The 25,198-nt window shown below is 43.7% G+C and overlaps 1 protein-coding gene across 12 annotated transcripts in view; it reads left to right on the plus strand.

Moving 5' to 3' along the window:
• The window catches only part of smoc1 (SPARC related modular calcium binding 1), a 69,875-nt gene that overhangs the window by 10,608 nt on the left and 34,069 nt on the right, over nucleotides 1–25,198 (plus strand). For 5 of the 12 annotated variants that reach the window (XM_010865335.5, XM_010865331.5, XM_010865333.5 and 2 more), the window contains exons 2-9: nucleotides 5,792–5,957; nucleotides 8,740–8,841; nucleotides 13,073–13,185; nucleotides 13,521–13,620; nucleotides 17,057–17,110; nucleotides 17,603–17,650; nucleotides 21,991–22,080; nucleotides 22,441–22,521. In XM_010865335.5, coding sequence (XP_010863637.1) covers nucleotides 5,792–5,957; nucleotides 8,740–8,841; nucleotides 13,073–13,185; nucleotides 13,521–13,620; nucleotides 17,057–17,110; nucleotides 17,603–17,650; nucleotides 21,991–22,080; nucleotides 22,441–22,521 — 754 coding nt within the window. The remainder of the gene's footprint in view (nucleotides 1–5,791; nucleotides 5,958–8,739; nucleotides 8,842–13,072; nucleotides 13,186–13,520; nucleotides 13,621–17,056; nucleotides 17,111–17,602; nucleotides 17,651–21,990; nucleotides 22,081–22,440; nucleotides 22,522–25,198) is intronic. The other 7 variants (XM_010865336.4, XM_034297448.1, XM_010865337.5 and 4 more) reach the window with 6 other exon arrangements.

Below are 25,198 nucleotides of genomic sequence, written 5' to 3' on the forward strand. Positions count from 1 at the left end.
ATTGACCATCAGCCAAGGTAATGCAGTTACTTGGCTCACTAACCTGGTGAAAGCAGTCATAGCATGCCATGCCCATTTGGTTCCCTAGTGTGAAGATATGACTACATCACAGGTGCAGATACTGCAGAAGATTGCACCTACTCTGTTGTTTTGTTTTTTTATTGTTTCTTTTTAGGAGTAAAACTGTCAATTCTAATGTATCCTTTCCAACATGCATAAAATATTTTGGGAAATTATTTTTTATGGCTTTAGAACACCTATAACATGGCCAAACCTGTGCAAGCTCTCCAATTCAAAATAAATAAATTAAGGAAAAATACAATTGTTGGCTCTAATTATAGGTCATTTTTTAAATGAAATACATAAACGTGCCTGTTCTCTTAAATGTTTTTTTTTTTCTTAATCGTTATTGTTCAATTTACATAGGTTCATGTAATGAAATGCGTTGCCAGTGATGGTAAAAAATAAAATTTTTAGTCATGTTGTAATGGTTGCACAATGTGGCTGTATTTTACTCATTTTATTAGTCAAAGGCAGTGGAGGGGAGAGATGGGGAGAAGGGAGAGAGAAGGTTTCACTGGTGTCTGACCGAGGGGGGGAAGTGTCTCCAGACCTGCTGAGGTCAGGATGTTTCTGGATGAGTCCCAGTGGGCAATGGACCGAACCATTATGAGCGACTCCTCTAGTGGCTCCAGACTGAACCGTAATGAACAACTCTTGCAGACGCCCCAGACTGAACCATAATGAACAACTCCTCAAGAGGCCCCAGACCAAACCATTATGAACAACTCCTCGAGAGGTCCCAGACCAAACCATTATGAACAACTCCTCGAGAGGTCCCAGACCAAACCATTATGAACAACTCCTCGAAAGGCCCCAGACCAAACCATTATGAACAACTCCTCGAAAGGCCCAAGACCAAACCATTATGAACGACTCCTCTAGAGGTCCCAGACCAAACAATTATGAACGACTCCCCAAGTGGCCCCTGAGCAAACCAGTATGCTTGCATCCAATTAGCAACCTAATATCCTATGTAGTGCACTCTTTTCGTTTAGAGCCCTATGGAACTACTAAGGGAATAGGATACCATTTGGGACACACTATTATAATTGGCTCTGCTGGATGCTTCCCTCATAGCCTGAGTGTAGCGTTGACGTTGTTAACTCTTCCTGTAACAAGGGGGAAACACGCCAACAGTAAAACCCCTAACAGATCAGATGTCTCCTATTTCCAGGGCTTGCGCAATTTCTGGTAAAAAGCAGGGACAGAAGCAGAGGCATTAGTCAGCTCAAGTGCTGTTTACATGTGGAAAAGCTGTGTTTTCTCCCCCGGTGTGTCGCATACGAGCCGACAAGCTGACATGACACGTTCCGTCCTGGAGCAAGGCACTTAATCCTAATTGTTTCAGGGTCACCATCAATTATGGCTGCTAGCTAGTAAGCTAACAACATCCATAATTTGCTCCTATTGAGGGTTTGATTCATGAATGAAATGTATTTACTCACTGCTGTTAAGTTGCTCTGGATAAGAGCATTTTCCTGAAATGAAACTATTTACCTTAAGTCATTGAAATGTTGGCAAACTATCCCTTTATGCCTCTGTGTAGTTTGGGTGAACTATCCCTTTAAGTCACTGTGTAGTTTAGGCAAACTATCCCTTTAGGTCACTGTGTAGTTTGGGTGAACTACCCCTTTACGTCACTGTGTAGTTTGGGTGAACTACCCCTTTATGCCTCTGTGTAGTTTGGGTGAATTATCCCTTTAAGTCACTGTTTAATTTAGGCAAACTATCCCTTTAGGTCACTGTGTAGTTTGGGTAAATTATCTCAAAGTCGTTGTGCAATTTGGGTTTGAGTAAAACAAAGTAGTGATGGAATCTCATACAGTATCAGCAGAGGTGATCGCTGATACATAGCAGATACATAGACCACACATATTAATACTGTTTACAGCCCATTTCAGGAGATTATTGAGATTATATTATGTCTAGAAAATATGGAAAAAATATGGAATGTATGATGTCATCGGCTATGGTCACCCAGTCGAAGAGAGTGTACGTGAGTGTTTGTGCGGGTGTGTGTGTGTGTGTGTGTGTGTGTGAGAGACAGAAAGCGAGAGAGTCAAAGACAGAGCGAAAGTGTGAGAGAGTGAAGAATGCATTTCATAGAGCAAAATTATGAGAATGTATTGAGAATTTAATGGATCCTTTTGCCAATGCTTTTTGACTCAATTACTTGCTTATTATATACTTGTTTTTGTTACTTATTAAAAGTATGTCTGCCGGATCAATAGAGATGTAAGATAGTGTAGGTTTTGTATCTATTATAATATTGTTGATTCGGGGGAACAAGTGATAGACTGTAGGATTGACTGGAGGGCTGCATGGTGACTCAGCGTGGCGCCACTTTATTGATGACATCACTGGTTTGGTTTGTCAGCCGCAGGTCTGATTGCTTTTAACTCTGAGAATCAGTCACTAAGCAACGTTGCCGACATGTTGTTCAAAATAGCGCCTGTATGTGTGTGTGTGTGTGTGGTTTGTGTATATGTATGTGTGTGTGTGTGGTTTGTGTATATGTATGTGTTTGTGTGGTTTGTGTATATGTATGTGTGTGTGTGTGTGTGTGTGGTTTGTGTATATGTATGTGTGTGTGTGGTTTGTGTGGTGGGTAATGTGAAGAATGGCTCCACACTCTCCTCTGTGAAGGAGTTGGCCAGAGAGGTCCATTTTTATTTCCCACCCTCTCCTTCCCCTTCCTTTCCCCACCTCCTCTCTCCTTCCCCTTCCTTTCCCCACCTCCTCTCTCCTTCCCCTTCCTTTCCCCACCTCCTCTCTCCTTCCCCTTCCTTTCCCCACCTCCTCTCTCCTTCCCCTTCCTTTCCCCACCTCCTCTCTCCTTCCCCTTCCTTTCCCCACCTCCTCTCTCCTTCCCCTTCCTTTCCCCACCTCCTCTCTCCTTCCCCTTCCTTTCCCCACCTCCTCTGTCCTTCCCCTTCCTTTCCCCACCTCCTCTCTCCTTCCCCTTCCTTTCCCCACCTCCTCTCTCCTTCCCCTTCCTTCCCCTACCTCCTCTTTCCTTCCCCTTCCTTTCCCCACCTCCTCTCTCCTTCCCCTTCCTTTCCCCACCTCCTCTCTCCTCTCCTTCCATTCCATTCCCATGTACTTCCTCCTGTTCAGCCTCATGTTCTAAATAACACCCTATCCTGTGTGTAGAGCACTACTCCTGAACAGAGCATTCACATGTGATGAATGTTATCCAGGGTGTTAGTGGTCTTGTCCAGGGTGTTAGTGGTCTTGTCCAGGGTGTTAGTGGCTTTTCCAGGGTGTTAGTGGTCTTATCCAGGGTGTTAGTGGTCTTGTCCAGGGTGTTAGTAGTCTTGTCCAGGGTGTTAGTGGTCTTATCCATGGTGTTAGTGGCTTTTCCAGGGTGTTAGTGGTCTTATCCATGGTGTTACTGGCTTTTCTAGGGTGTTAGTGGTCTTGTCCAGGGTGTTAGTGGTCTTGTCCAGGGTGTTAGTGGCTTTTCCAGGGTGTTAGTGGTCTTGTCCAGGGTGTTAGTGGTCTTCTCCAGGGTGTTAGTGGTCTTGTCCAGGGTGTTAGTGGTCTTGTCCAGGGTGTTAGTGGCTTTTCCAGGGTGTTAGTGGTCTTGTCCAGGGTGTTAGTGGTCTTCTCCAGGGTGTTAGTGGTCTTGTCCAGGGTGTTAGTGGTCTTGTCCAGGGTGTTAGTGGCTTTTCCAGGGTGTTAGTGGTCTTGTCCAGGGTGTTAGTGGTCTTCTCCAGGGTGTTAGTGGTCTTGTCCAGGGTGTTAGTGGTCTTGTCCAGGGTGTTAGTGGCTTTTCCAGGGTGTTAGTGGTCTTGTCCAGGGTGTTAGTGGTCTTCTCCAGGGTGTTAGTGGTCTTGTCCAGGGTGTTAGTGGTCTTGTCCAGGGTGTTAGTGGTCTTCTCCAGGGTGTTAGTGGTCTTGTCCAGGGTGTTAGTGGTCTTGTCCAGGGTGTTAGTGGTCTTCTCCAGGGTGTTAGTGGTCTTGTCCAGGGTGTTAGTGGTCTTCTCCAGGGTGTTAGTGGTCTTCTCCAGGGTGTTAGTGGCTTTTCCAGGGTGTTAGTGGTCTTGTCCAGGATTTCAGTGGTGTTCTGCATGAAGCTGTCCAAAATGTTAATCTCCTGTCTTTGGCTGTCGCTATCTCTGTCTCAGCATCTACCTCTCTCTGTCTTTCTGTCTCTCTTTCTTTTCCAGCTTGGCCACTTTTGTGCTGTAGGGAGATATCATATTTAAATACGATAGCAAGGGAAGCCAAGATAATTATAAATTGTGAAAAACATTTTCTAATTATATGGCAGTCAATGGTATGCTACTTGGTGAGAAAAACAACTCCTGGAGTGGAAAAGTTGAAGAGAAGGGAGGAGAAGGGAGGAGAGGAGACAAAAGGGGAAGAGAGAGGAGGATAGGAGAGAAGGGAGGAGAGGAGAATAGAAGGGAGAGGAGAGGGGAGTTGAGGAGAAGACAGGAGGAGAGGGAAGGTAGGAGAAGGGACATACAGTATCTAAGAACAGCTTCTACTCCCCATACACAGACACCTTAAAAAGCATTAATAAGAACCATGCAAAAACTGACCCCAGATCTGGATACTAACTACAACTAAACAATAAAAATATATTTTAATGGTTCCAAAAACAAGCATGTGAAGAACCTTCCCTCTGAGAAATCAACCTCAGAATGCTCTTCAAAAAATGTGAAGAACCCCTAAAAATGGCTACTTTGAAGAAACATTTCTAAGGGTTCTCCAAAGAACCTATAGGGCTTCCCCCAGAGTTTCAGTTTGAAGAAAACATCCTCCTTATAGCTTTTCTATAAAGTATAAATGCTTTATGTGTTTATCAGGCAATACTACCTCAGCAGTGTTGATAGGTAGTTAAAAACAGCTGACCTTGAAATGTTTGCTGGTCGATGCATGTTCACTTCTGTGTTGGCCCTAAGGAGGAGAACATGTCATTACTCCAGACTGTGATAGTGTGCTGTGGTGAACAGGTCCTGACTGTGATAGTGTGCTGTTGTGAACATGTCCTGACTGTGTTAGTGCGCTGTGGGGAACATGTCCTGACTATGATAGTGTACTGTGGTGAACATATCCTGACTGTGATAGTGTACTGTGATGAACTTTTCCTGACAGTGATGGTGTGCTGTGGTGAACAGGTCCTGACTGTGATAGTGTGCTGTTATGAACATGTCCTGACTGTGTTAGTGCGCTGTGGGGAACATGTCCTGACTATGATAGTGTACTGTGGTGAACATATCCTGACTGTGATAGTGTACTGTGGTGAACTTTTCCTGACAGTGATGGTGTGCTGTGGTGAACATATCCTGACAGTGATAGTGTGCTGTGGTGAACGTTCTGACAGTGATAGTGTACTGTGGTGAACATGTCCTTACTGTGATAGTGTACTGTGGTGAACATATCCTGACAGTGATAGTGTGCTGTGGTGAACATGTCCTGAGTGTGATAGTGTACTGTTGTGATCATGTCCTGACTGTGATAGTGTACTGTGGTGAACATGTCCTGATTGTGATAGTGTACTGTGGTGAACTGCTGCCTCATACCCAGCAGTTGGGTAATCTTAACAATGCAGCAATATGTTGCCAACAGAAGTAGACTAATTAATTACACTTGACTGTGCTTCTGCTACCTGCATTGCTGCTGTGGTTACACTCAAAATGTCTGTCGGTCTGCCCATTAAAGCACAATGACTGGGGATTCACTTCTACTTACTATGATCATGTGGATTTCTCCGGCAGTGGCTGATCGGGGACTGGGAGACCCATTGTGGGCTCACTTGTTCCAGAACCCAGGTCAAGCCTGTGTGTGGCAATGATGGGCGGAGCTACGACACTAGCTGTGACCTGCAGAGGGCACGCTGCAAGGACCGCACCCTGTCTCAAGTGCACCGCGGGCGATGTCGAGGTGAACAGCACTCACAAACACACTTTCAGGAAAATGCTAATTAAACGCCATTCAATTTGAACTGTACAGTAAAAGATGGGCAACAGCTTAGTCCACATTGTTTGGACTACATTTTTTAAATTGTTTAAAGCCATTTATTTATTCTAACCCTAAACCTATAACATTGTTAGTAAAGACAAAAAACATTTTAGAATCAGTATGTAGAATGTATTCTCCATTCGAAAGTGAAGACAACAGATTGCCTTCACACCAACAGTTCTCAATCCAGTAAGGTAAAGCACATTTCATAATAGACATATGGGTTTTATTCAGTTTCTCTATATATGGAACCAAATATCCACCAAATGTACATAACAAAATGAACTTGTGCACGCGCAGGCAGTAAGTTTCATTTAACTTTTGGTTGACCAGCTGGAGAAAATATTTTAATATCTTTTCAAGATTTTATTTAGTTGCATCAGTGCGACCTTCAAGCATTTTCCAAGTTTCATAACTGCGTCAAATGTTAATGTGAATCATTATTCATCCTGAAATCAAACTCTACTTGTGTCTGTTTTGCGAGAAACAGAAGCAGAAACTGCCATAAACAAGGAGAACTGTCAAAATGAAGCAGCATAAGAGGAGGAACAATTGAGGAAGAAGAGCAAGTCACGATGCCAAGATCATAGCAAAATTCAGTGTGCCTGCAATATGTCATTTACGTAGTTCTTTCCTGAAGTGATCGTTCCCAAACTGTGCTCATTGCCCTCGCAACTGTCAAGACAAACAATCTAATCCTACTAAAGCTGCAAATAAACCTAGTTTTTAATGCTCTTTTTTTGTATGCCCAGTAGTTCTAAACACCTAATTTAAAACATATGCCAATAAGTCTAAGACATTTCAGCAACAGCCATCTATTCTGAAATACAGGCTTGTATGTAGAGCCATTACGTTTTAGTTTATTCTTTACTGGCAGTAGGTCATGTGAGGCTCTGAGTGTAATTAACTCCAATTAATAAAATCAGTCAAGCTTTGTTCGTTTCACTGAAAGATCAGAGTCAGTAAAAATAGTTTAACTTGCCATAACTAGTCCTTATTGCCACATTGAAATCTAGTATGCCAAAGCAAAATGCTTATACTATGTTAGGTTATAATAACAAGATCCACCCAAGAACAATTTAATGTTCTCAACAATTACTCAATTAGGGTATTGCCATGATTGCATTCTTAACAAAACATTGCCAACAAATGCTAGTAGTCCAATCATTGATGTAAATAACAGTGTTCTAAACAGCCTAAATAAATGAATTAATCTTTAGGCAGAAATAAACTGTCACGCTTGCCTCATCTCCCATCCAGCTTTGGAGCATCCTGACTTAATGTTGCTTATTCTGTCACGGAATTCAAGGTAATCAGGAAGCAGATGCAAAGAAACAAAAACATTTAATCAGGGTGAGCCCCAAGAACAACACGCCAAACTCAGGTTGTAAAAATCAGTAAAGGTCAGAAAACCAAGGTAGCGCGAATAAGTAACACAAGGTTATAGCCAGAGCCAATAACTCTAGCATGAGGAACTGAGCCTCTAAAATCACGACAATAAGCAACAAGGTCAGTGGGAGGATATTTATACATGTGATAATTAGGGAGATGGTAACCAGGTGTGAGTAGTGAGGAAGACCAGCCAGTCCAGGAGTGGAGGATGAATAGGGCGTTGGGTTGATGCCCAGAGGAGTGCAGGAAAGGGCCGTCGGGTGAGGGGAAACTGGAAGACCGGCGAAGCCGAGCGCCGAAGCGGAACGGGAGTGGAGGCGGATGTGACGCCGTCATGACAAAAGTGCTTTGCTCTAATTATTGTATGTGATTAAGTTCTGGGAGCACGACCAAATCACGTGCTGGTGCCACTAACTGAAAGACCCAGTGGGTCTTGTTCATTTTCAGAAGCCCTGGTCATTGCTTTTTGAGATGGCATAATGACTACCTACACTCAGGGCTGCTGCCAGGAATCCAGGGGTCCCATTATAGATATATGCCTGGACCTCCTTGCATATAAATAAACAGCATATTATTACAATCATTGGGCCCTGTCAAGCCATGGGCCCCTTGAATCATATCCACCCTTCCCCATGTTAGCGACAGCCCTGCCTCCACTATTCAGTGCTTGTTTTCTCACTGAAACAGAAATGTAGTGAACTGGATCGAACTTACAGAGGAATTCTGCTTCCTCTGGTGTTACCTGGTCTCAGGGGTAGAAGTTAAATAGCGTAGGCTACGTAAATCTGGGCCATTCCATTTAGTATGATACGTATGTTAGATGCCATTACATCGTAATTCTCTAAATGAATTGTTTGCTAAGCAGTTATCAACAATGGCCATTTCTTGTCAGACTTTCTCATAGTCAGTGCATGCACATTGGTGCCAGATGATTGCTACATGCTATGCAGGCACTTCACTGGATTTCCTCAGGTCCCTCTAGGAAGTGACCGTCAAATACAGTTTGTCAGTCGCAGACAGCTTTTTGAGTCTAGAACTGAATTATACACGCCCAGTTTCCAAAGATGTGTTTTTGAAATTCATTCACGCCATCTCACAATATATGAGTTACCTTTGGACTACACCAGAAACATTTCTGTTGTTTTTATTGAATTCATGTTTCTTTTTATTCCAACATTAAATTAAAACCCACTGCCCAGAAAAATGTGTTTAAAAATATATATTAGGTACTGCATATGCATTTTTTCCAATTTTGAAAATGAGTATATTTAAATATTTTTTTTCTCCGCTTGGGTGGTCTTTGGTGTTTCAGGTAAAAACTGGGTGAGGATTGACCAGCCACCAGTGGTACCCACACCAGTGTCAGAGGGGACAGACCTGGAACTCAAAGGTCTGTCGGTCGGTTGGTCAGTCGGTCAGTCAAAGTCTGCTGGGAAGGGTTCTCTAATGTTCTACCCTGGGGAGGATGAGGGAATGGGTCTCTAATGTTCTGCCCTGGGGAGGGTGAGGGAATGAGTCTCTAATGTTCTGCCCTGGGGAGGGTGAGGGAATGAGTCTCTAATGTTCTGCCCTGGGGAGGGTGAGGGAATGGGTCTCTAATGTTCTGCCCTGGGGAGGGTGAGGGAATGGGTCTCTAATGTTCTGCCCTGGGGAGGGTGAGGGAATGGGTCTCTAATGTTCTGCCCTGGGGAGGGTGAGGGAATGGGTCTCTAATGTTCTGTCCTGGGGAGGGTGAGGGAATGGGTCTCTAATGTTCTGCCCTGGGGAGGGTGAGGGAATGGGTCTCTAATGTTCTGCCCTGGGGAGGGTGAGGGAATGGGTCTCTAATGTTCTGCCCTGGGGAGGGTGAGGGAATGGGTCTCTAATGTTCTGTCCTGGGGAGGGTGAGGGTATGGGGCTTGTTATGTTCCTCTTTGGGGAAAGGAAAGGGTTCTGATGATGGAAAGAAATGTAATTCTTAGAATGGCATTTCAACCACATCAGACATTGACAGGTTTAGAGTCACAAACTCACACACACATGCGGACACACTACACCACCGATTGATAAGCTCAGGTTGAAATGTCTAGGTGTTATTATGAATGTTAATATATAGATACAGTAAGTCTGTCTGTCTCTCTGTGTTATTATGAATGTTAATATATAGATACAGTAAGTCTGTCTGTCTCTCTGTGTTATTATGAATGTTAATATATAGATACAGTAAGTCTGTCTGTCGGTCTAGGTGTTATTATGAATGTTAATATATAGATACAGTAAGTCTGTCTGTCTGTCTGTGTTATTATGAATGTTAATATATAGATACAGTTTGTCTGTCTGTCTGTCTAGGTGTTATTATGAATGTTAATATATAGATACAGTAAGTCTGTCTGTCTGTCTGTGTTATTATGAATGTTAATATATAGATACAGTAAGTCTGTCTGTCTGTCTGTGTTATTATGAATGTTAATATATAAATACAGTTTGTCTGTCTGTCTGTCTAGGTGTTATTATGAATGTTAATATATAGATACAGTAAGTCTGTCTGTCTGTCTGTGTTATTATGAATGTTAATATATAGATACAGTAAGTCTGTCTGTCGGTCTAGGTGTTATTATGAATGTTAATATATAGATACAGTAAGTCTGTCTGTCTCTCTGTGTTATTATGAATGTTAATATATAGATACAGTAAGTCTGTCTGTCTGTCTGTGTTATTATGAATGTTAATATATAGATACAGTTTGTCTGTCTGTCTGTCTAGGTGTTATTATGAATGTTAATATATAGATACAGTAAGTCTGTCTGTCGGTCTAGGTGTTATTATGAATGTTAATATATAGATACAGTTTGTCTGTCTGTCTGTCTAGGTGTTATTATGAATGTTAATATATAGATACAGTAAGTCTGTCTGTCGGTCTAGGTGTTATTATGAATGTTAATATATAGATACAGTAAGTCTGTCTTTGTCTGTCTGTCTGGCTGGCTGATGTAATGAATGCTAATATATGGACACAGTAAGTATGTCTGTCTGTCTAGGTGTTATTATGAGTGTTAATATATAGATACAGTAAGTCTGTCTGTGTTATTATGAATGTTAATATATAGATACAGTTTGTCTGTCTGTCGGTCTAGGTGTTATTATGAATGTTAAAATATAGATACAGTAAGTCTGTCTTTGTCTGTCTGTCTGGCTGGCTGATGTAATGAATGCTAATATATGGACACAGTAAGTATGTCTGTCTGTCTAGGTGTTATTATGAGTGTTAATACATAGTCACAGTAAGTCAGTCTGGCTGGCTGATGTAATGAATGCTGATATATGGACACAGTAAGTCTGTCTGTCTGCCTGGGTGATGTCATGTTTTGACTCAGCTCCCATGGACCTGCCCTGGCTTAGCATTGACCTCAGACATGCAAGACACTCAGTGCCTCAAGACTAGTGCACTCTATAGGAATCAGGGCTTAATTTGGAACACATTTGTGTACTTATAACGTGACCTCAGCCTACCTCCCTAGTTTCCCCACGTCTTCCTCCCTGTCTTTCTCCTCCCTCCACCCTCCATTCCTCCATCCTTTGTTGTTAGATAGCTACACAGTTAAATGCCAAAAATATGATATTAGGAATGTCGCTAAGCAACAGGCATACCTAATAGCTATAGCCGTGTGTCAGCCAAATCAAGCAATTTGTGCTGAAATCGGTGCAAAACCAGATTTTGAAAATGCAGTGGCTGTTGGAGTTTTGGCTATTGAAGTTTGGTTTTTGCATAGTGACATGGCCAATATCGTATTTCTGGCACTTATCTATATGTGTAATGTGGTTTTGGCTTGAGGAAAATGACTGGAGTACTACATTCCTGAGAGAAATTGCCCAATAAGATTTAAAATAATAAGGCCCAGATTAAAAGCCACCCTTCTAAATCAGATTGTCTTACCATTATTGTCCCCAAATAAAGATATGGACAGTAGTGTCATTTCAAGGGAATAGTTGGGAGTTGGCTGGATGGAGAACATCATCTGTCTTTTTATTTTGCAACATAAATCTGACTTACCACTGATGGATTCACTTACTGTTTCCCAGGAATGAAAAGTGAAAAGCACTTGGAAAAAACGGCACTGGACTATTTCCGGAATGGAATGACTAGAAACAAATTCAAACGTGCCGTTGGGTTATTTTGGAGACCCTTTAAAAAGACGGGCAAAGGTCTCCGTTGTTGTGGATTCAAGAGGAAACTGGTTCCAGTTTGGGATGCCAGGAAAGAGTAGAGTCTTGTCTGGACTGAGCGGGAACCACCCTCCCATAGCGGTGGAACACAGCCAGGAGGTGGCAGAACGAGGAGCCCTGGTAGGGAGGCAGGGTTTGAGAATAGCCTGACCGTAGGGAGGGGAAGCTCTCCTTACTGCTTCGTGGGCACCATGGTCTTGTAGCAGATGGAAGCTTTAACTGCAAGCCGTTGGAGTGAGAGGGTGACATGGCAGAACATGGAAAGGTGGCGCGCCAGGCAGGCTGCGGCCTTCTGAATGAGTTTCAGGGGTTTAGTGGCATAGGCAGGGAGGGGTTAGGGTTAGGGTTGCGGTTGACCAGGTGTGAGATGACATGCGCCTGGGTTAGTACCTGCACAGTGTTCTGTGTGAGGTACGTTTGCACCCCACCTCGCTGCTGTTGAGCGTGAAGCTGTAGGAGAGGACCTCCGCCCTCAATGTGTGAAGACAACAGGGTGTCGTCTAGGGTCTATGCCCTCAGGGATGGGGTCACTGTGGAGGAGGAGCTGGAGCCAACAGGTCTCCCGTGGGAGGGAGAGCAGCTCCTATCGAGGTGGACTTTGAGGTGGTGGGGACAACAGATGCAGAAATGCCATCTGGTTGGAAGGAGGAAAGAAATCGCTCCGTGTCATTTACATTGCAATGATGGGAGAGACCGTGTGAGGATTTAAACGGAGCGACGTGACTTGGTTTGTGCAGAGAAGAGGCGCTGGAACAAAACTCTGGAGGACACCAGCCTTGAGAGACCAGGGGCAGACACAGATCCTCTACACCTCACCTAAAAGTTGTAGCCTGCCAGGTAGGAGGCAGGTCAAGAGTCCACAAGGCCTGAAACACCCAGCCCAGGGAGGTTGGAGAGGAGGGTCCGATGGTTCACTGTGTTGAAGGCAGCGGATGGCTCTACGAGGGTGAGAACATAGGAAAGAGAGAGTCGGAGAGTGTGAAAAGGGACCCGTCTTGAAGCCCTGACTGGTTCGTGTTTGGGAGATTGTTTGGAGGGAGATAACAGTAGAGTCGGTTAGAGATAGCACACTCACGTGTTTTGGAAAGGAGAGATGTGATGGATACTTGTTTGTCGTCTTTGTTTTAAAGGGAAGCAAGTCTGGCCATCTTGAATTCAGATGTATTGATTTTATATACACTTCCATATTAATAGATGTAGGTTATATACTATAGGTAGTATATACACAAAATCATAATGAAACCATTTATTTGAGCAGTAAGTGTTTATTTGTTAAAAAAAAATATAGCATTACAGTAAACAATGAAAACAATGAAACAACATGGTGTTGTGTGTACATACTGTCACAATGAATACAGCTACTCCCGTGATGGTGACTCCTGTGGTAGTGAATGAATACCGTACAGGATACAGAATACCTGTCCTTGTGGCTGTTGTTCCAGATGTAGGCCAGTCAAAGTGCCAGACGGAACGGAGTCAGGCACTGGAGCAGGCTAGGAGGCCCCAGGAGTCTATCTTCATCCCAGAATGCAACGAGGATGGAACCTTTGCCCAGGTCTGTCCGTCTTTCTTTGTCTGTCTGTTTGTCTTCAAAGCCTGGTGGAAAAATTCCCGGATGTGGAACTCTCTCTGTAACTTTTCCCTTTTAAAAGTTCTGTGAATCTTCCAGCTGGGAATTTACTCTTTTCATGCTACTAAGCTGAATAGAACCAATCCAAGCTGCACTGGGCTAGTCTAGAAACGCATACTACATCCTAGTGGCTGAAACCGTTCTGGAAAGGACAATGAGTAAGGATACAAACTAAGCAAGCACATTACGGTTTGGGTCGACACATTAGTGTTTGGGTTGTCCTCTGTCTTGTGTCCTGTATGCTTCTGTTCTCTCCTCAGGTCCAGTGTCACACTCTGACTGGATACTGCTGGTGTGTCGCCACAGATGGAAAGCCAGTCAGTGGATCCTCGGTGCACAACAGAACGCCTGTGTGTTCAGGTACCGTTACAAAGAGGATGGGCTGGGTTGTGTGTTCAGGTACCGTTACAAAGAGGATGGGCTGAGTTGTGTGTTCAGGTACCGTTACAAAGAAGGTGGGTCGGGTTGTGTGTTCAGGTACCGTTACAAAGAGGATGGGCAGGGTTGTGTGTTCAGGTACTGTTACAAGGAGGAGGAGCCGGGTTCTGTGATCAGGTACCATTAGAGAGAGGAGGGGCTGTGTGTTCAGGTTAAGGATGTCATGAGAACCCATACAATTTGGCTATTTTTCAAACTTTAGGTAATATCATTTGTACATAATTGCACACATCACAAAGCAATGTCGTACCTCTCTAAGAAGGACAGAACCAGAAAAGGAACCAGGCAAGCCTAGTTCAGCCGGCCTGCAATTAAAAGTGGTAAATATTGCTGCCTTCACTGGATTCAAACCCAGGTCTCCCACATGAGAGGTTGTGTCTATAACCAATACACCACCGTGATTTACATTTGCCTAGTGTCGGTATAGCATCTCTACATTAGATAATTCTGTCACGCATTAACATCATGCCAAGTTTGAATATTTCACTAGACACCATTAAGCATTGTGTTAAACTGACTAACATTTCTTATTAAGTTTACCTCCACCACAAATAGCATCTGTGAACTGTATGGCTTTTGCCACTGGCTGTTTTAACAGCTAATTAGTCAGTAATAGGCTTACCAGTATCTACTAACTTACTAACTGAAATAGTCATAAGAATTGAGCAAATGCTAGCGAGACTGAAGATTAACTTTACACTGCCCAAGCTATTTAATTTCATGGCACAACGTACATTTTTCTTTCATTTGCGAACGACATTAATACAATAACTATCAATATAGGTGATGATTACTGACTTTTTCGTCAAGTGAAAAGACGAGAGAATTATGGAAACCCCTACTCTTTTACTGCCCAAAGGGTTGTGATCTAGCCTATATTACCCCAAAAAGCATGCACGGACGCGTAATTCGAAAATCAACCAGAAATGGTCGCAATATAAACAGTTTTATTTTAAGCTTAATATAACATAGCTACTGAAGGTTGTAGCCAGCAAAGTTTTGTCTGTCCGGAAAACAAATTATAATGCATCATTTCTTTTGGCTGTGTTGTAGATAACAAACAACGATCTGTTTATCCGTACACAGCAAGTCACGTTCATTCAAAGCAGAACAGTAATTAACCAATGGGCTCACAGTACTTGGATGTGTAGGTCGGGATGTCTATAAAGCAGAGGTACAACCAGAAGTTTCTTTGAGATGAGACTGAGTTTGTAAGACATGTATGAAGACCCAGTCTGTAACATCATCAACAATAGACTATCATGCTGCAATAAATAACTGAATTACTCTCTCCCCTTTGACGACCGGGAACGCAGTCATTATTTCAATCACTATACGAAACGGCTGATTTCTAAGAACTGTGATGAGATTCGAATGCGGCACCTATTATTTGCAAGTCTGTATCTCTAACCACTATGCGATTTAACAAGAGGTAGTCAATCAGTCAGTTAGCCAGTCAGTCAGTCACTCAGTCAGTAAGAAACATTTGCTCTTCTTGACCAGCACCGCTTACGCGGTCCGGCAAAAAGTCACCATCATCACAAGTGTAGCACCTCAACAAACTTTGGTAGTTGTCAAACAGAAGGTGTGTGGTGTTACGAGGTAAATGCCCAAGTGAAACCTGTAGACAGCTAAAACTTAACATTCATCAATGAAATAGCTTGATGGATGATGTGGTGCCCTGTGTTATGGTAAATATGATAGGGAAATTGCACACAATAAATATAAAAATGCACTGGCCAAAATATTCCTTAAACGTTCCCTGGAAGATTAAGTCCATGCTGGGCATTACCCTGGCACATAATTTTTTTTTAAGAAACTCTGTTTTACTGTGAAAAGTAAAGTGCTCACTTTAGCGTATCAAGCTATGCAGTTGAACAGGTTTTCAGTGTATTTGGATTTATTGGCAGCCCATTAGGGTCAAGACTGACCTTGGACAAAATTCACTTGCAGGTGTTCCTTTAAAAAAACACTTGAATACCAGCAATGGACTGTTTTTATTCATTTTGTCCTAAGTTATAAACAATGTTCCCTAGCACTCATACATCTATTTTCCAAAGACAACCTCTGGATATGATGCTGAGCACGTGCACTCAACTTCTTGGTGAGGCCTGTTCTGAGAGGAACCTGTCCTGTTAAACTGCTGTATGGTCTTGGCAACCATGGTGCAGCTCAGTTTCAGGGTCTTGGCAATCTTCTTATAGCCTAGGCCATCTTTATGTAGAGCAACAATTCTTTTTTTCAGATCCTCAGCGAGTTCTTTGCCATGAGGTACCATGTTGAACTTCCAGTGACCAGAATGAGGGAGTGTGAGAGCGATAACACCAAATTTAACACACCTGCTCCCCATTCACACCTGAGACCTTGTAACACTAATGAGTCACAGGACACCAGGGAGGGAAAATGGCTAATTGGGCCCAATTTGGAAGTTTTCACTAAGGGGTGTACTCACATTTGTTGCCAGCGGTTTAGACATTAATGGCTGTGTGTTGAGTTACTTTGAGGGGACAGCAAATGTACAGTGTTATACAAGCTGTACACACACTACTTTACATTGTAGCAAAATGTCATTTCTTCAGTGTCGTCACATGAAAAGATATAATCAAATATTTTCAAACTTTTGAGGGGTGTACTCACTTCTGTAAGATACTGTATATATGTTGAACAGAATTACAATTCTGGGAATTCAAATCATGCAAAGTACGATAAAACCTCTAAGACCTTCTTTTGTCTACCTAGTCCCTGCTACCTGTCCTGCATCAGTTCCGATATATAAATGATCGTTTCTTGCAAAGGTATTTAGTTACAATCTTTCTGTTTAGACATTTAGTCTTTTTTATAAATCGACAGAAATATTGAGCAGGCAGTCTTATCTAGAGCGTCTCACATTAGTGAGTGTATACATTTAAATGTTTTCTTTTCCCGAAAGCTTACTGGTCCATCATGGGAATCAAACCCGGTATCCATGGCATCGTGCTTTGCCAACTCAGCCACAGGGACTGCGTTTATAGATACCAAACCTGTGGCTGCCTGGCTGTCGCCGCTGCGTAGGGCAGAGCAGCCAGGCCAACACACAGTACTGAAACTCGCTCACAGAAGCCTCGCTCACGGTCCCAGTACACAGTCGCAGGGTCACAACCCTTACACGTGTCATTTGATTGGCCGTAATTGAAGGGGGCGTCTGTGTCGTAGTGGATGCAAACTGTTGTGGTTTCACGGCAGAGAACTTTGCGGAAACACTTGAAGCTCCCTCTCCCCTGGACTCATAGCCGCCTCCAGCTGCTCACTCACATGGCTAGCTGCCCTGCTCATTCTCTCTGACACCTGTCAACCATCTCACGCCATCATGCGTTTGCAGGAAACTTCCGAGAATTTATGGGAACTCATGCTGGGACAAGTGACAAGTTGACAGGTAGTGACATTACTTCCAATTGAATTCCTCTTCCTCCCTACTGTTCTAATTCCGATGGGTCGGACTCGGACTGTCTTAATCCTGAATTCTGTCGATGCCCTCCGAGCCAGTGCATGCCACGTAGTTCAGGGTTTGGGTCAACTCTGTGCCAAATCCAGTCAATTCAGGAAGTTCACATGAAATTACAATTTGTGTTTAGGAGTTTGACTGGAATTGGCCCAAATTCCTACCTTAACTATATGCATGTATAGCAATCAAGGATTATCCTCACTGTCATAATTAATTATTGTACATGTCTAACTGCTGTGGTGAAAAGTAGCTTTGGGAAAGTGAAATGAAGCATTTAGGCCGCTGGTAATGGGCAAACTCAAGGTTATGATCGGTGTCCTCAAGCTAATCTTAAACCCTTGTGTCAGACGAGAGGTGTGAGATGGAGTGTGTGTGTGTGCTTTGGAATTGGTGTTGTGTAAATGTTGTGCTCTCTCTTTATAGGGTCAGTCACTGATAAACCATCGGGTCCTCCTAGCTCTGGCAGAAAAGGTGAGCTGAGATCCTCCCACTGTGGTGTGTGTAGGTGTGTGTGTGTGTGTGTGTGTAAAATGTTTGTCTCTGTGCGATGCGTATACTTGTGTCCAGCTGAAAAGCACTTCAATATGTCTCCTTCTCTACCCCCTCCCCATGCATACGTCTTCCCCATTTCAGATTTGCTGATATTTATATTTTGAAAACTAAAGGAATTTTTAGTTGCTGTTTTTCATTTTATTTGAATATTGATAGAAATCTTGGCTGCCACTGAAAATAAAATAAGACATGTCTGGGAAGGTTCAACAGTTTTTCCCCATGGAGAAATAGTCGGTCTCAGGACACTTCATCCCCATGGAAAAATAGTCAGTCTCAGGACTGTTCACCCCTATGGAAAAATGTTTCAGTCTCAGGACAGTTCATCCCCAGGGAAAAATAGTCAGCCTCAAGACAGTTCATGCCCATGGAAAAATAGTCAATGTCAGGACAGTTCATGCCCAGTGAAAAAGTGTTAATGTCAGGACAGTTCATCCCCATGGTAAAGTTGTCAATGTAAGGACTTTTCATTTCCTTGGTTAAGTAATCAAGGTCAGAATAGTTCATCTCCGTGGAAAAGTAGTCAATAGACAATCTTTGGATAATCTCTCCTGATAAAACCTTAGGAGTTGTGATCAGATAAATCTTTCCTGTGAGGCAGTCCTACTGTCAAAATCACCCAAGAAAATGTATCCCAATTAGGAACTAGCATTTAAAACATTGAATATACTTGGTCAAAGTGGGGAACAATTAGTCAGATGAAAGAAACGTGGCTTTTTACAAGAATCGAGGCGTACAAATGTAGTACGGGACAGAAGTGACATTAAATGTGGGAAGAAAATTCAGAAATTGCTGACACTTATTTTATGTTCAAATTTGGTTGAACCGAGTTAAACTACTTAAAGACCACACAAGCCACATAAAACCAGTTAGAATGTATTTTTTGAAACTCTAGGGCATGCCATATTCAGGAAGCATATTTTGAACAATTACGACCAAAGAAAACATACAAAACTATCAAACACTATCGTACCGTAGAGCATTTGAAAATGTTGTGGTGTTATATGTTGGCAGTAACACTGAGAATGAACAGATATGCGCCATGGCAACATGTAGAATTGCACAAAACTAAATTTAAAATTGTAACATTTTCCACCTCTTTATTCTTAGCTAACAGTGATATGTGTTGCTGTGTGAGGTGGGTCTGGAGGGACACAGATGACTACTGTTCTCGGATCAGACTTTAGAACATCTCGTGGCATGATGAGGCTCCACGTTGTTGTGATATGTTAGCACTTCCTGATCTCCGGACAGTGTGACCTGTCTGACCCCATGTCACCTGACCGACGGGTGTTGTAAGTCACCAGGGTCTCTGTGGCTAGCCTGTGGTTGCCAGTGGAACAGACCGGGGGTGCGGACCGGTCCCATGTACACCAGGGTAAGTATGGTTGGCGGGCACACGCCGGTGTACAGTCTCCACCCAAGCACCTCCCACATGGACTAAGCCAATTTGAGGCACCTACTGCAGGACTTTTGGGGTGTACTGTCTATATGGCACGACTTGAATTTAAAAGTCAGGACGGTACCTCTACGGTGGGGAGAACAAGTATTTGATTCACTGCCGATTTTGCAGGTTTTCCCACTTACAAAGCCTGTAGAAGTCTGTAATTTTTATCATAGGTACTCTTCAACTGTTACTGATGGAATCTAAAACAAAAATCCAGAAAATCACATTGTATGATTTCTAATTAATTAATTTGCATTTTATTGCATGACATAAGTATTTGATACATCAAAAAAGCAGAACTTAATATTTGGTACAGAAACCTTTGTTTGCAATTACAGAGATCATATGTTTCCTGTAGTTCTTGACCAGGTTTGCATACACTGCAGATGGGATTTTGGTCCACTCCTCCATACAGACCTTCTCCAGATCCTTCAGGTTTTGGGGCTGTCGCTTGGCAATACGGACTTTCAGCTCCCTCCAAAGATTTTCTATTGGGTTCAGGTCTGGAGACTGGCTAGGCCACTCCAGGACCTTGAGATGCTTCTAACCAAGCCACTCCTTAGTTGCCCTGGCTGTGTGTTTTGGGTCATTGTCATGCTGGAAGACCCAGCCACGACCCATCTTCAATGCTCTTACTGAGGGAAGGAGGTTGTTGGCCAAGATCTTGCGATACAAGGCCCTATTCATCCTCCCCTCAATACGGTGTAGTCGTCCTGTCCCCTTTGCAGAAAAGCATCCCCAAAGAATGATGTTTCCACCTCCACGGTTCACGGTTGGGATGGTGTTCTTGGGGTTGTACTCATCCTTCTTCTTCCTCCAAACACGGCAAGTGGAGTTTAGACCAAAAAGCTCTATTTTTGTCTCATCAGACCACATGACCTTCACCTATTCCTCCTCTGGATCATCCAGATGGTCATTGGCAAACTTCAGACGGTCCTGGACATGCGCTGGCTTGAGCAGGGGGACCTTGCGTGCACTGCAGGATTTTAATCCATGACGGCGTAGTGTGTTATTAATTCTTTGAGACTGTGGTCCCAGCTCTCTTCAGGTCACTGACCAGGTCCTGCCGTGTAGTTCTGGGCTGATCCCTCATCTTCCTCATGATCATTGATGTCCCACGAGGTGAGATCTTGCATCTTGCAGACCGAGGGAGATTGACCGTCATCTTGAACTTCTTCCATTTTCTAATAATTGCACCAACAGTTGCCTTCTCACCAAGCTGCTTGCCTATTGTCCTGTAGCCCATCCCAGCCTAGTGCAGGTCTACAATTTTAACCCTGATGTCCTTACACAGCTCTCTGGTCTTGGCCATTGTGGAGAGGTTGGAGTCTGTTTGATTGAGTGTGTGGACAGGTGTCTTTTATACAGGTAACAAGTTCAAAGAAGTGCAGTTAATACAGGTAATGAGTGGAGAAAAGGAGGGCTTCTTAAAGAAAAACTAACAGGTCTGTAAGAGCCGGAATTCTTACTGGTTGGTAGGTGATCAAATACTTATGCAATAAAATGCAAATTAATTAAATCATTTTCTGGATTTTTTTAAAAGATTCCCTCTCTCACAGTTGAAGTGTATCTATGATAAAAATGACAGACCTCTACATGCTTTGTAAGTAGGAAAACCTGCAAAATTGACAGTGTTTCAAATACTTGTTCTCCCTACTGTATGTCAAGTATAGCTGTGTTGTACCTCTGTGTCAAGTATAGCTGTGTTGTACCTCTGTGTCAAGTATAGCTGTGTTGTACCTCTGTGTCAAGTCTAGCTGTGTTGTACCTCTGTGTCAAGTATAGCTGTGTTGTACCTCTGTGTCAAGTATAGCTGTGTTGTACCTCTGTGTCAAGTATAGCTGTGTTGTACCTCTGTGTCAAGTCTAACTGTACTGTACCTCTATGTTAAGTCTAGCTGTGTTGTACCTCTGTGTCAAGTCTAGCTGTGTTGTACCTCTGTGTCAAGTCTAACTGTACTGTACCTCTATGTTAAGTCTAGCTGTGCTGTACTGTACCTCTATGTCAAGTCTAGCTGTACTGTACCTTTGTGTCAAGTCTAACTGGACTGTGCCTCTATGTCAAGTCTAGCCATATGATGCCTCTATGTCAATTTAAGTTGTACTGTAACTCTGTTACAGTCTAGTTGTACTGTACCCCTATGCGAAGTCTATCTTTAGAAAAAGTTAAACATCAAATAACATACTGAATTTGCCAGAAGATTTTCCTGAATCAGGGTAATTTAGGCAAGATGAGTTAGACTGTCTAAATATCCTCACGTCCATCAAATTAGAGCCACTACTCCAAATTAATCTCCTTTGAGGGAAGGCATTGAAACCCGTCTTTCTGCTCCAGCACCCTATATGATCACATAGACACTAGACGGTCTGGGTGGGCCTCTGTTTGGCTTCCTGCTGACTAAGCCACCTCAGACCAGAGAACAGGGGAGCTAATCTGCACCTGCTTCTCTCCATGCTGGCTGCACAGTGTACAGGAGGGAGGGTTTCAGTGATAGGGGTGAGTGTGTATGTATGTAGTATGTGTGAGTGTGCATGAGTTCCTGTGTGTGTTTTTGTGTGGGTGAGAGAGATGTTTGGGAGATCTTCCTCCTTAATCTACCTCTTCACCTAAATCTCTACTCCTCTCTCTCACCTCCCTCTGCTTTTCTCCCCTCTGTCTCTCTGTTCCTCTCTCTCTCCTCTCTTTCCTTCTCTCCTCTGGCGCTCTCTCTCTCTGTGTCTATCCTCTCTTTTCGGAGCTCTTGGCCGGGCCATGTGCAAATCCCAACCATTCAACTGTTCTGGAGAGTAGATTGTATTAACCTCAATAATGGTAGTCTCTTTCCGTTTCTTTCTGACTCTCAACCCAGACGACGGGTCCAAGCCCACTCCCACCATGGAGTCACACGTTGTGCCAGATGGAGATGGTAGGTTCTTTGTCGTTTTTCCTCTTCTTCCACCTCCACCAGTCTTTCTGGTCAGAATGCTGTGTAGTATTTTTGTTTCTTATCTGATACTACCTATTGGTCGCACTTGGCAATTTTTGAAGGCTTTACAAGATATTCAGAATATTCATATATCTTTTTTTTTTAAGTATTATATAACTGCCTTATTCTGACTACATCATCTCATTTTGATTTCCTGGTATCATTATGACTGCCTGGTCTTATTTTGACTATCTGGTCTTATTCTGACTACATGGTCTCTTTCTGACTACCAAACTCGTTCTGACTACCTGGTCTTATTCTGACTAGCTGGACTCATCAGTCTATGATGTATGTTTGCAGAGATCACGGCTCCGACACTGTGGATCAAACAACTGGTCTATAAGGAAAACAAACAGAACACTTCCAACATTAGACGACCAGGTGAGGTCTTTAATCTGATTGGACATACATAATAAAGTTGCTACGACCATGAGAATGATATGATATTTTTTTAGCCCTCTCCCTTTTCTGTTCAACCAAAACACAGTGACCGGGTGACCACTTTGTTGTTGTTTAAATCCCTGATTAACCCCTTTCCATACTAACATGCATAAGCTATCTTCTTTGGGTCTATTTGACCGTTGCTGTTCACTGTTATGTTTAAAAAAATACAGCACAACAAGTGTCAGCATGACAGATTATGTATTTGTCCCTCCAATCTTTGAGACATGGTTGAAAGACCTTCTGTGATACATACTACTGCCAGCTCACTCACTGCAGCCTGGTTACACAACCCCTCTGTTTCAGTCACAGACTCAATGTGAAACCTACAGAAAAAAGTGCCAAGAAGGAGAAGGTGAGGTAGAGGGGATGAGGAGAGGACAGAGGAGAAGAGGGGTTGGGGAACTGTGAGGGTGTAAAGGGAGGGGAGAGGAGGAGAGGTGGGTGAGGAAAGAAGAGGAGAGGAGAGAGGGAAGAGAGTAGGAAGGAGGAGAGGGGAGTGCAATTAGAGAGGGAATAAGGAGAAGGGAGAGGAGAGGGGGAAAGAGGGAGGGGTTAAGAAGAGGAGTGGAGGAAGGGGTGGAGGAGGGATGAGGAGAGAGGAGGTAAGGAGACCTTGCAGGGTTGGGAATGTGTTTGTCTGGGTGTAATTTGTTTAGCTTTCTTTGTCTCCATGACAATTATCCCTGAACGCATATTGCAGCCTTCAAGCATACTCAGTTGGACTCTCTGGAACTGTGTTGGTTTCACGCTTCAGAACAGTCAGAGCGAGAGAGCAAGAAGGATTGGGGGAGGGACTGAGGGTGAGGGAAGGAGTGAGAGAGAGAAAGGAATAGGAAAGGGGGGCAGGGGATTTTGTGACTCAGAGTGCAATAGACACTCAGCAGGCTACCTATACAGAGCCCGCTTCCAGGGATCTGTTCAGAAGTAGTTCACAGCAAAGGGAATAGGGTTGTATTGGAGACACACAGACATGAACAGTGGGAAGTGGGAGTTTACAGGACAGACTGACTCATGCTGCTGACTTTCTCTGGAACATTGGGGTGCTGGATCCTTGGAGTGCTGGATCCTTAGGGCACTGGATCCTTGAGGCACTGGATCCTTGGGGCACTGGATCCTTGGCACTGGATTCTTGGGGCACTGGATCCTTGGGGTCTGGAACCTTGGGGCACTGGATCCTTGGGGTCTGGAACCTTGGGGCACTGGATCCTTGGTGTACTGGATCCTTGGGGTGCTGGATCCTTGGGGCGCTAGATCCATGGGGCATAGGATCCTTGGTGCGCTGGATCCTTGGGGTCTTGATCCTTGGGGCGCTGGATCCTTGGGATCTGGATCCTTGGGATGCCGGATCTTTGGGTCGCTGGTTCCTTGGGGCTCTGAAACCTTGGGGCTCTGGAAACTTTGGGCAGGTAACATAGTTGCTAAAGCATTTGACCAGCAACCAAAAGGATGTTATTTTAAATCCCCAGGTTAACAAGGTGGGGGAAAAATATTGTGTCTGCCTTTGAGAAAATAACTTAATCCTGCTCCAGAGTCCCATGAACACACTCATACATCCTACATTTAGAACTCCTAGAGTGTTGTGGCATTTTAGAAAAAACCCGCCTTAAGACTTATATGATATGTCTGAAATACCATGTAGGTTATTTTGATCTGCATGAAACTAGATGATATCCTCAAATTGTGTTTATGAACATATAATACGAAAGGTGACCAAATTTAACAGTTTCAAGTGCCTCTAAAAATTGTTTTACATTCGTAATGTTAGGGTCAAAATGACCCGGTGGTGGAGAAGTAATGAAAACGCAATACCTTAATACACCTTACTACATTTCTTACTACACCTCAACAGACACACTGCACATACAAACTATGCCTGTGGTGGTTAGTGTTTGTTGCAGTACTTCTACCAGGTCAAATGAGGTGAAGAATTGTCACATGTTAGAGATATTTCACCCACTGTGACCCTTTGTAATGTCTAACATCACACACACTAAAAGTTAAATCATCCCTCACCTTTCACAAACACAAACTATTGTTATCTTTGTTATTATTGGAACTGAACTCCTCTCGTAGGAAAGGCTTTGTTGTGTAGTCTGTGGGAGGACCCAGGAAGTACTGTTCATAACTTTCCCAAGGTGATATTACTTATAGAGGGGATTTGACGTCTGCGGGGATGACGTCTGCGGGGATGACGTCTGCGGGGATGACGTCTGCGGGGATGACGTCTGCGGGGATGACGTCTGCGGGTTTGACGTCTGCGGGTTTGACGTCTGCGGGGATGACGTCTGCGGGGATGACGTCTGCGGGGTTGACGTCTGCGGGTTTGACGTCTGCGGGGATGACGTTTGCGGGTTTGACGTTTGCGGGTTTGACGTCTGCGGGGTTGACGTCTGCGGGGATGACGTCTGCGGGGTTGACGTCTGCGGGGATGACGTCTGCGGGGTTGACGTCTGCGGGGATGACGTCTGCGGGGATGACGTCTGTGGGTTTGATGTCTGCGGGGAAGATGTTTGCGGGTTTGACGTCTGCGGGGATGACGTCTGCGGGGTTGATGTCTGCGGGGATGACGTTTGCGGGGATGACGTCTGCGGGGATGACGTCTGCTGGGATGACG

Source organism: Esox lucius, chromosome 15 (assembly GCF_011004845.1).
Source record: "Esox lucius isolate fEsoLuc1 chromosome 15, fEsoLuc1.pri, whole genome shotgun sequence".
In the NCBI taxonomy this organism is placed as follows: Eukaryota; Metazoa; Chordata; class Actinopteri; order Esociformes; family Esocidae; genus Esox; species Esox lucius.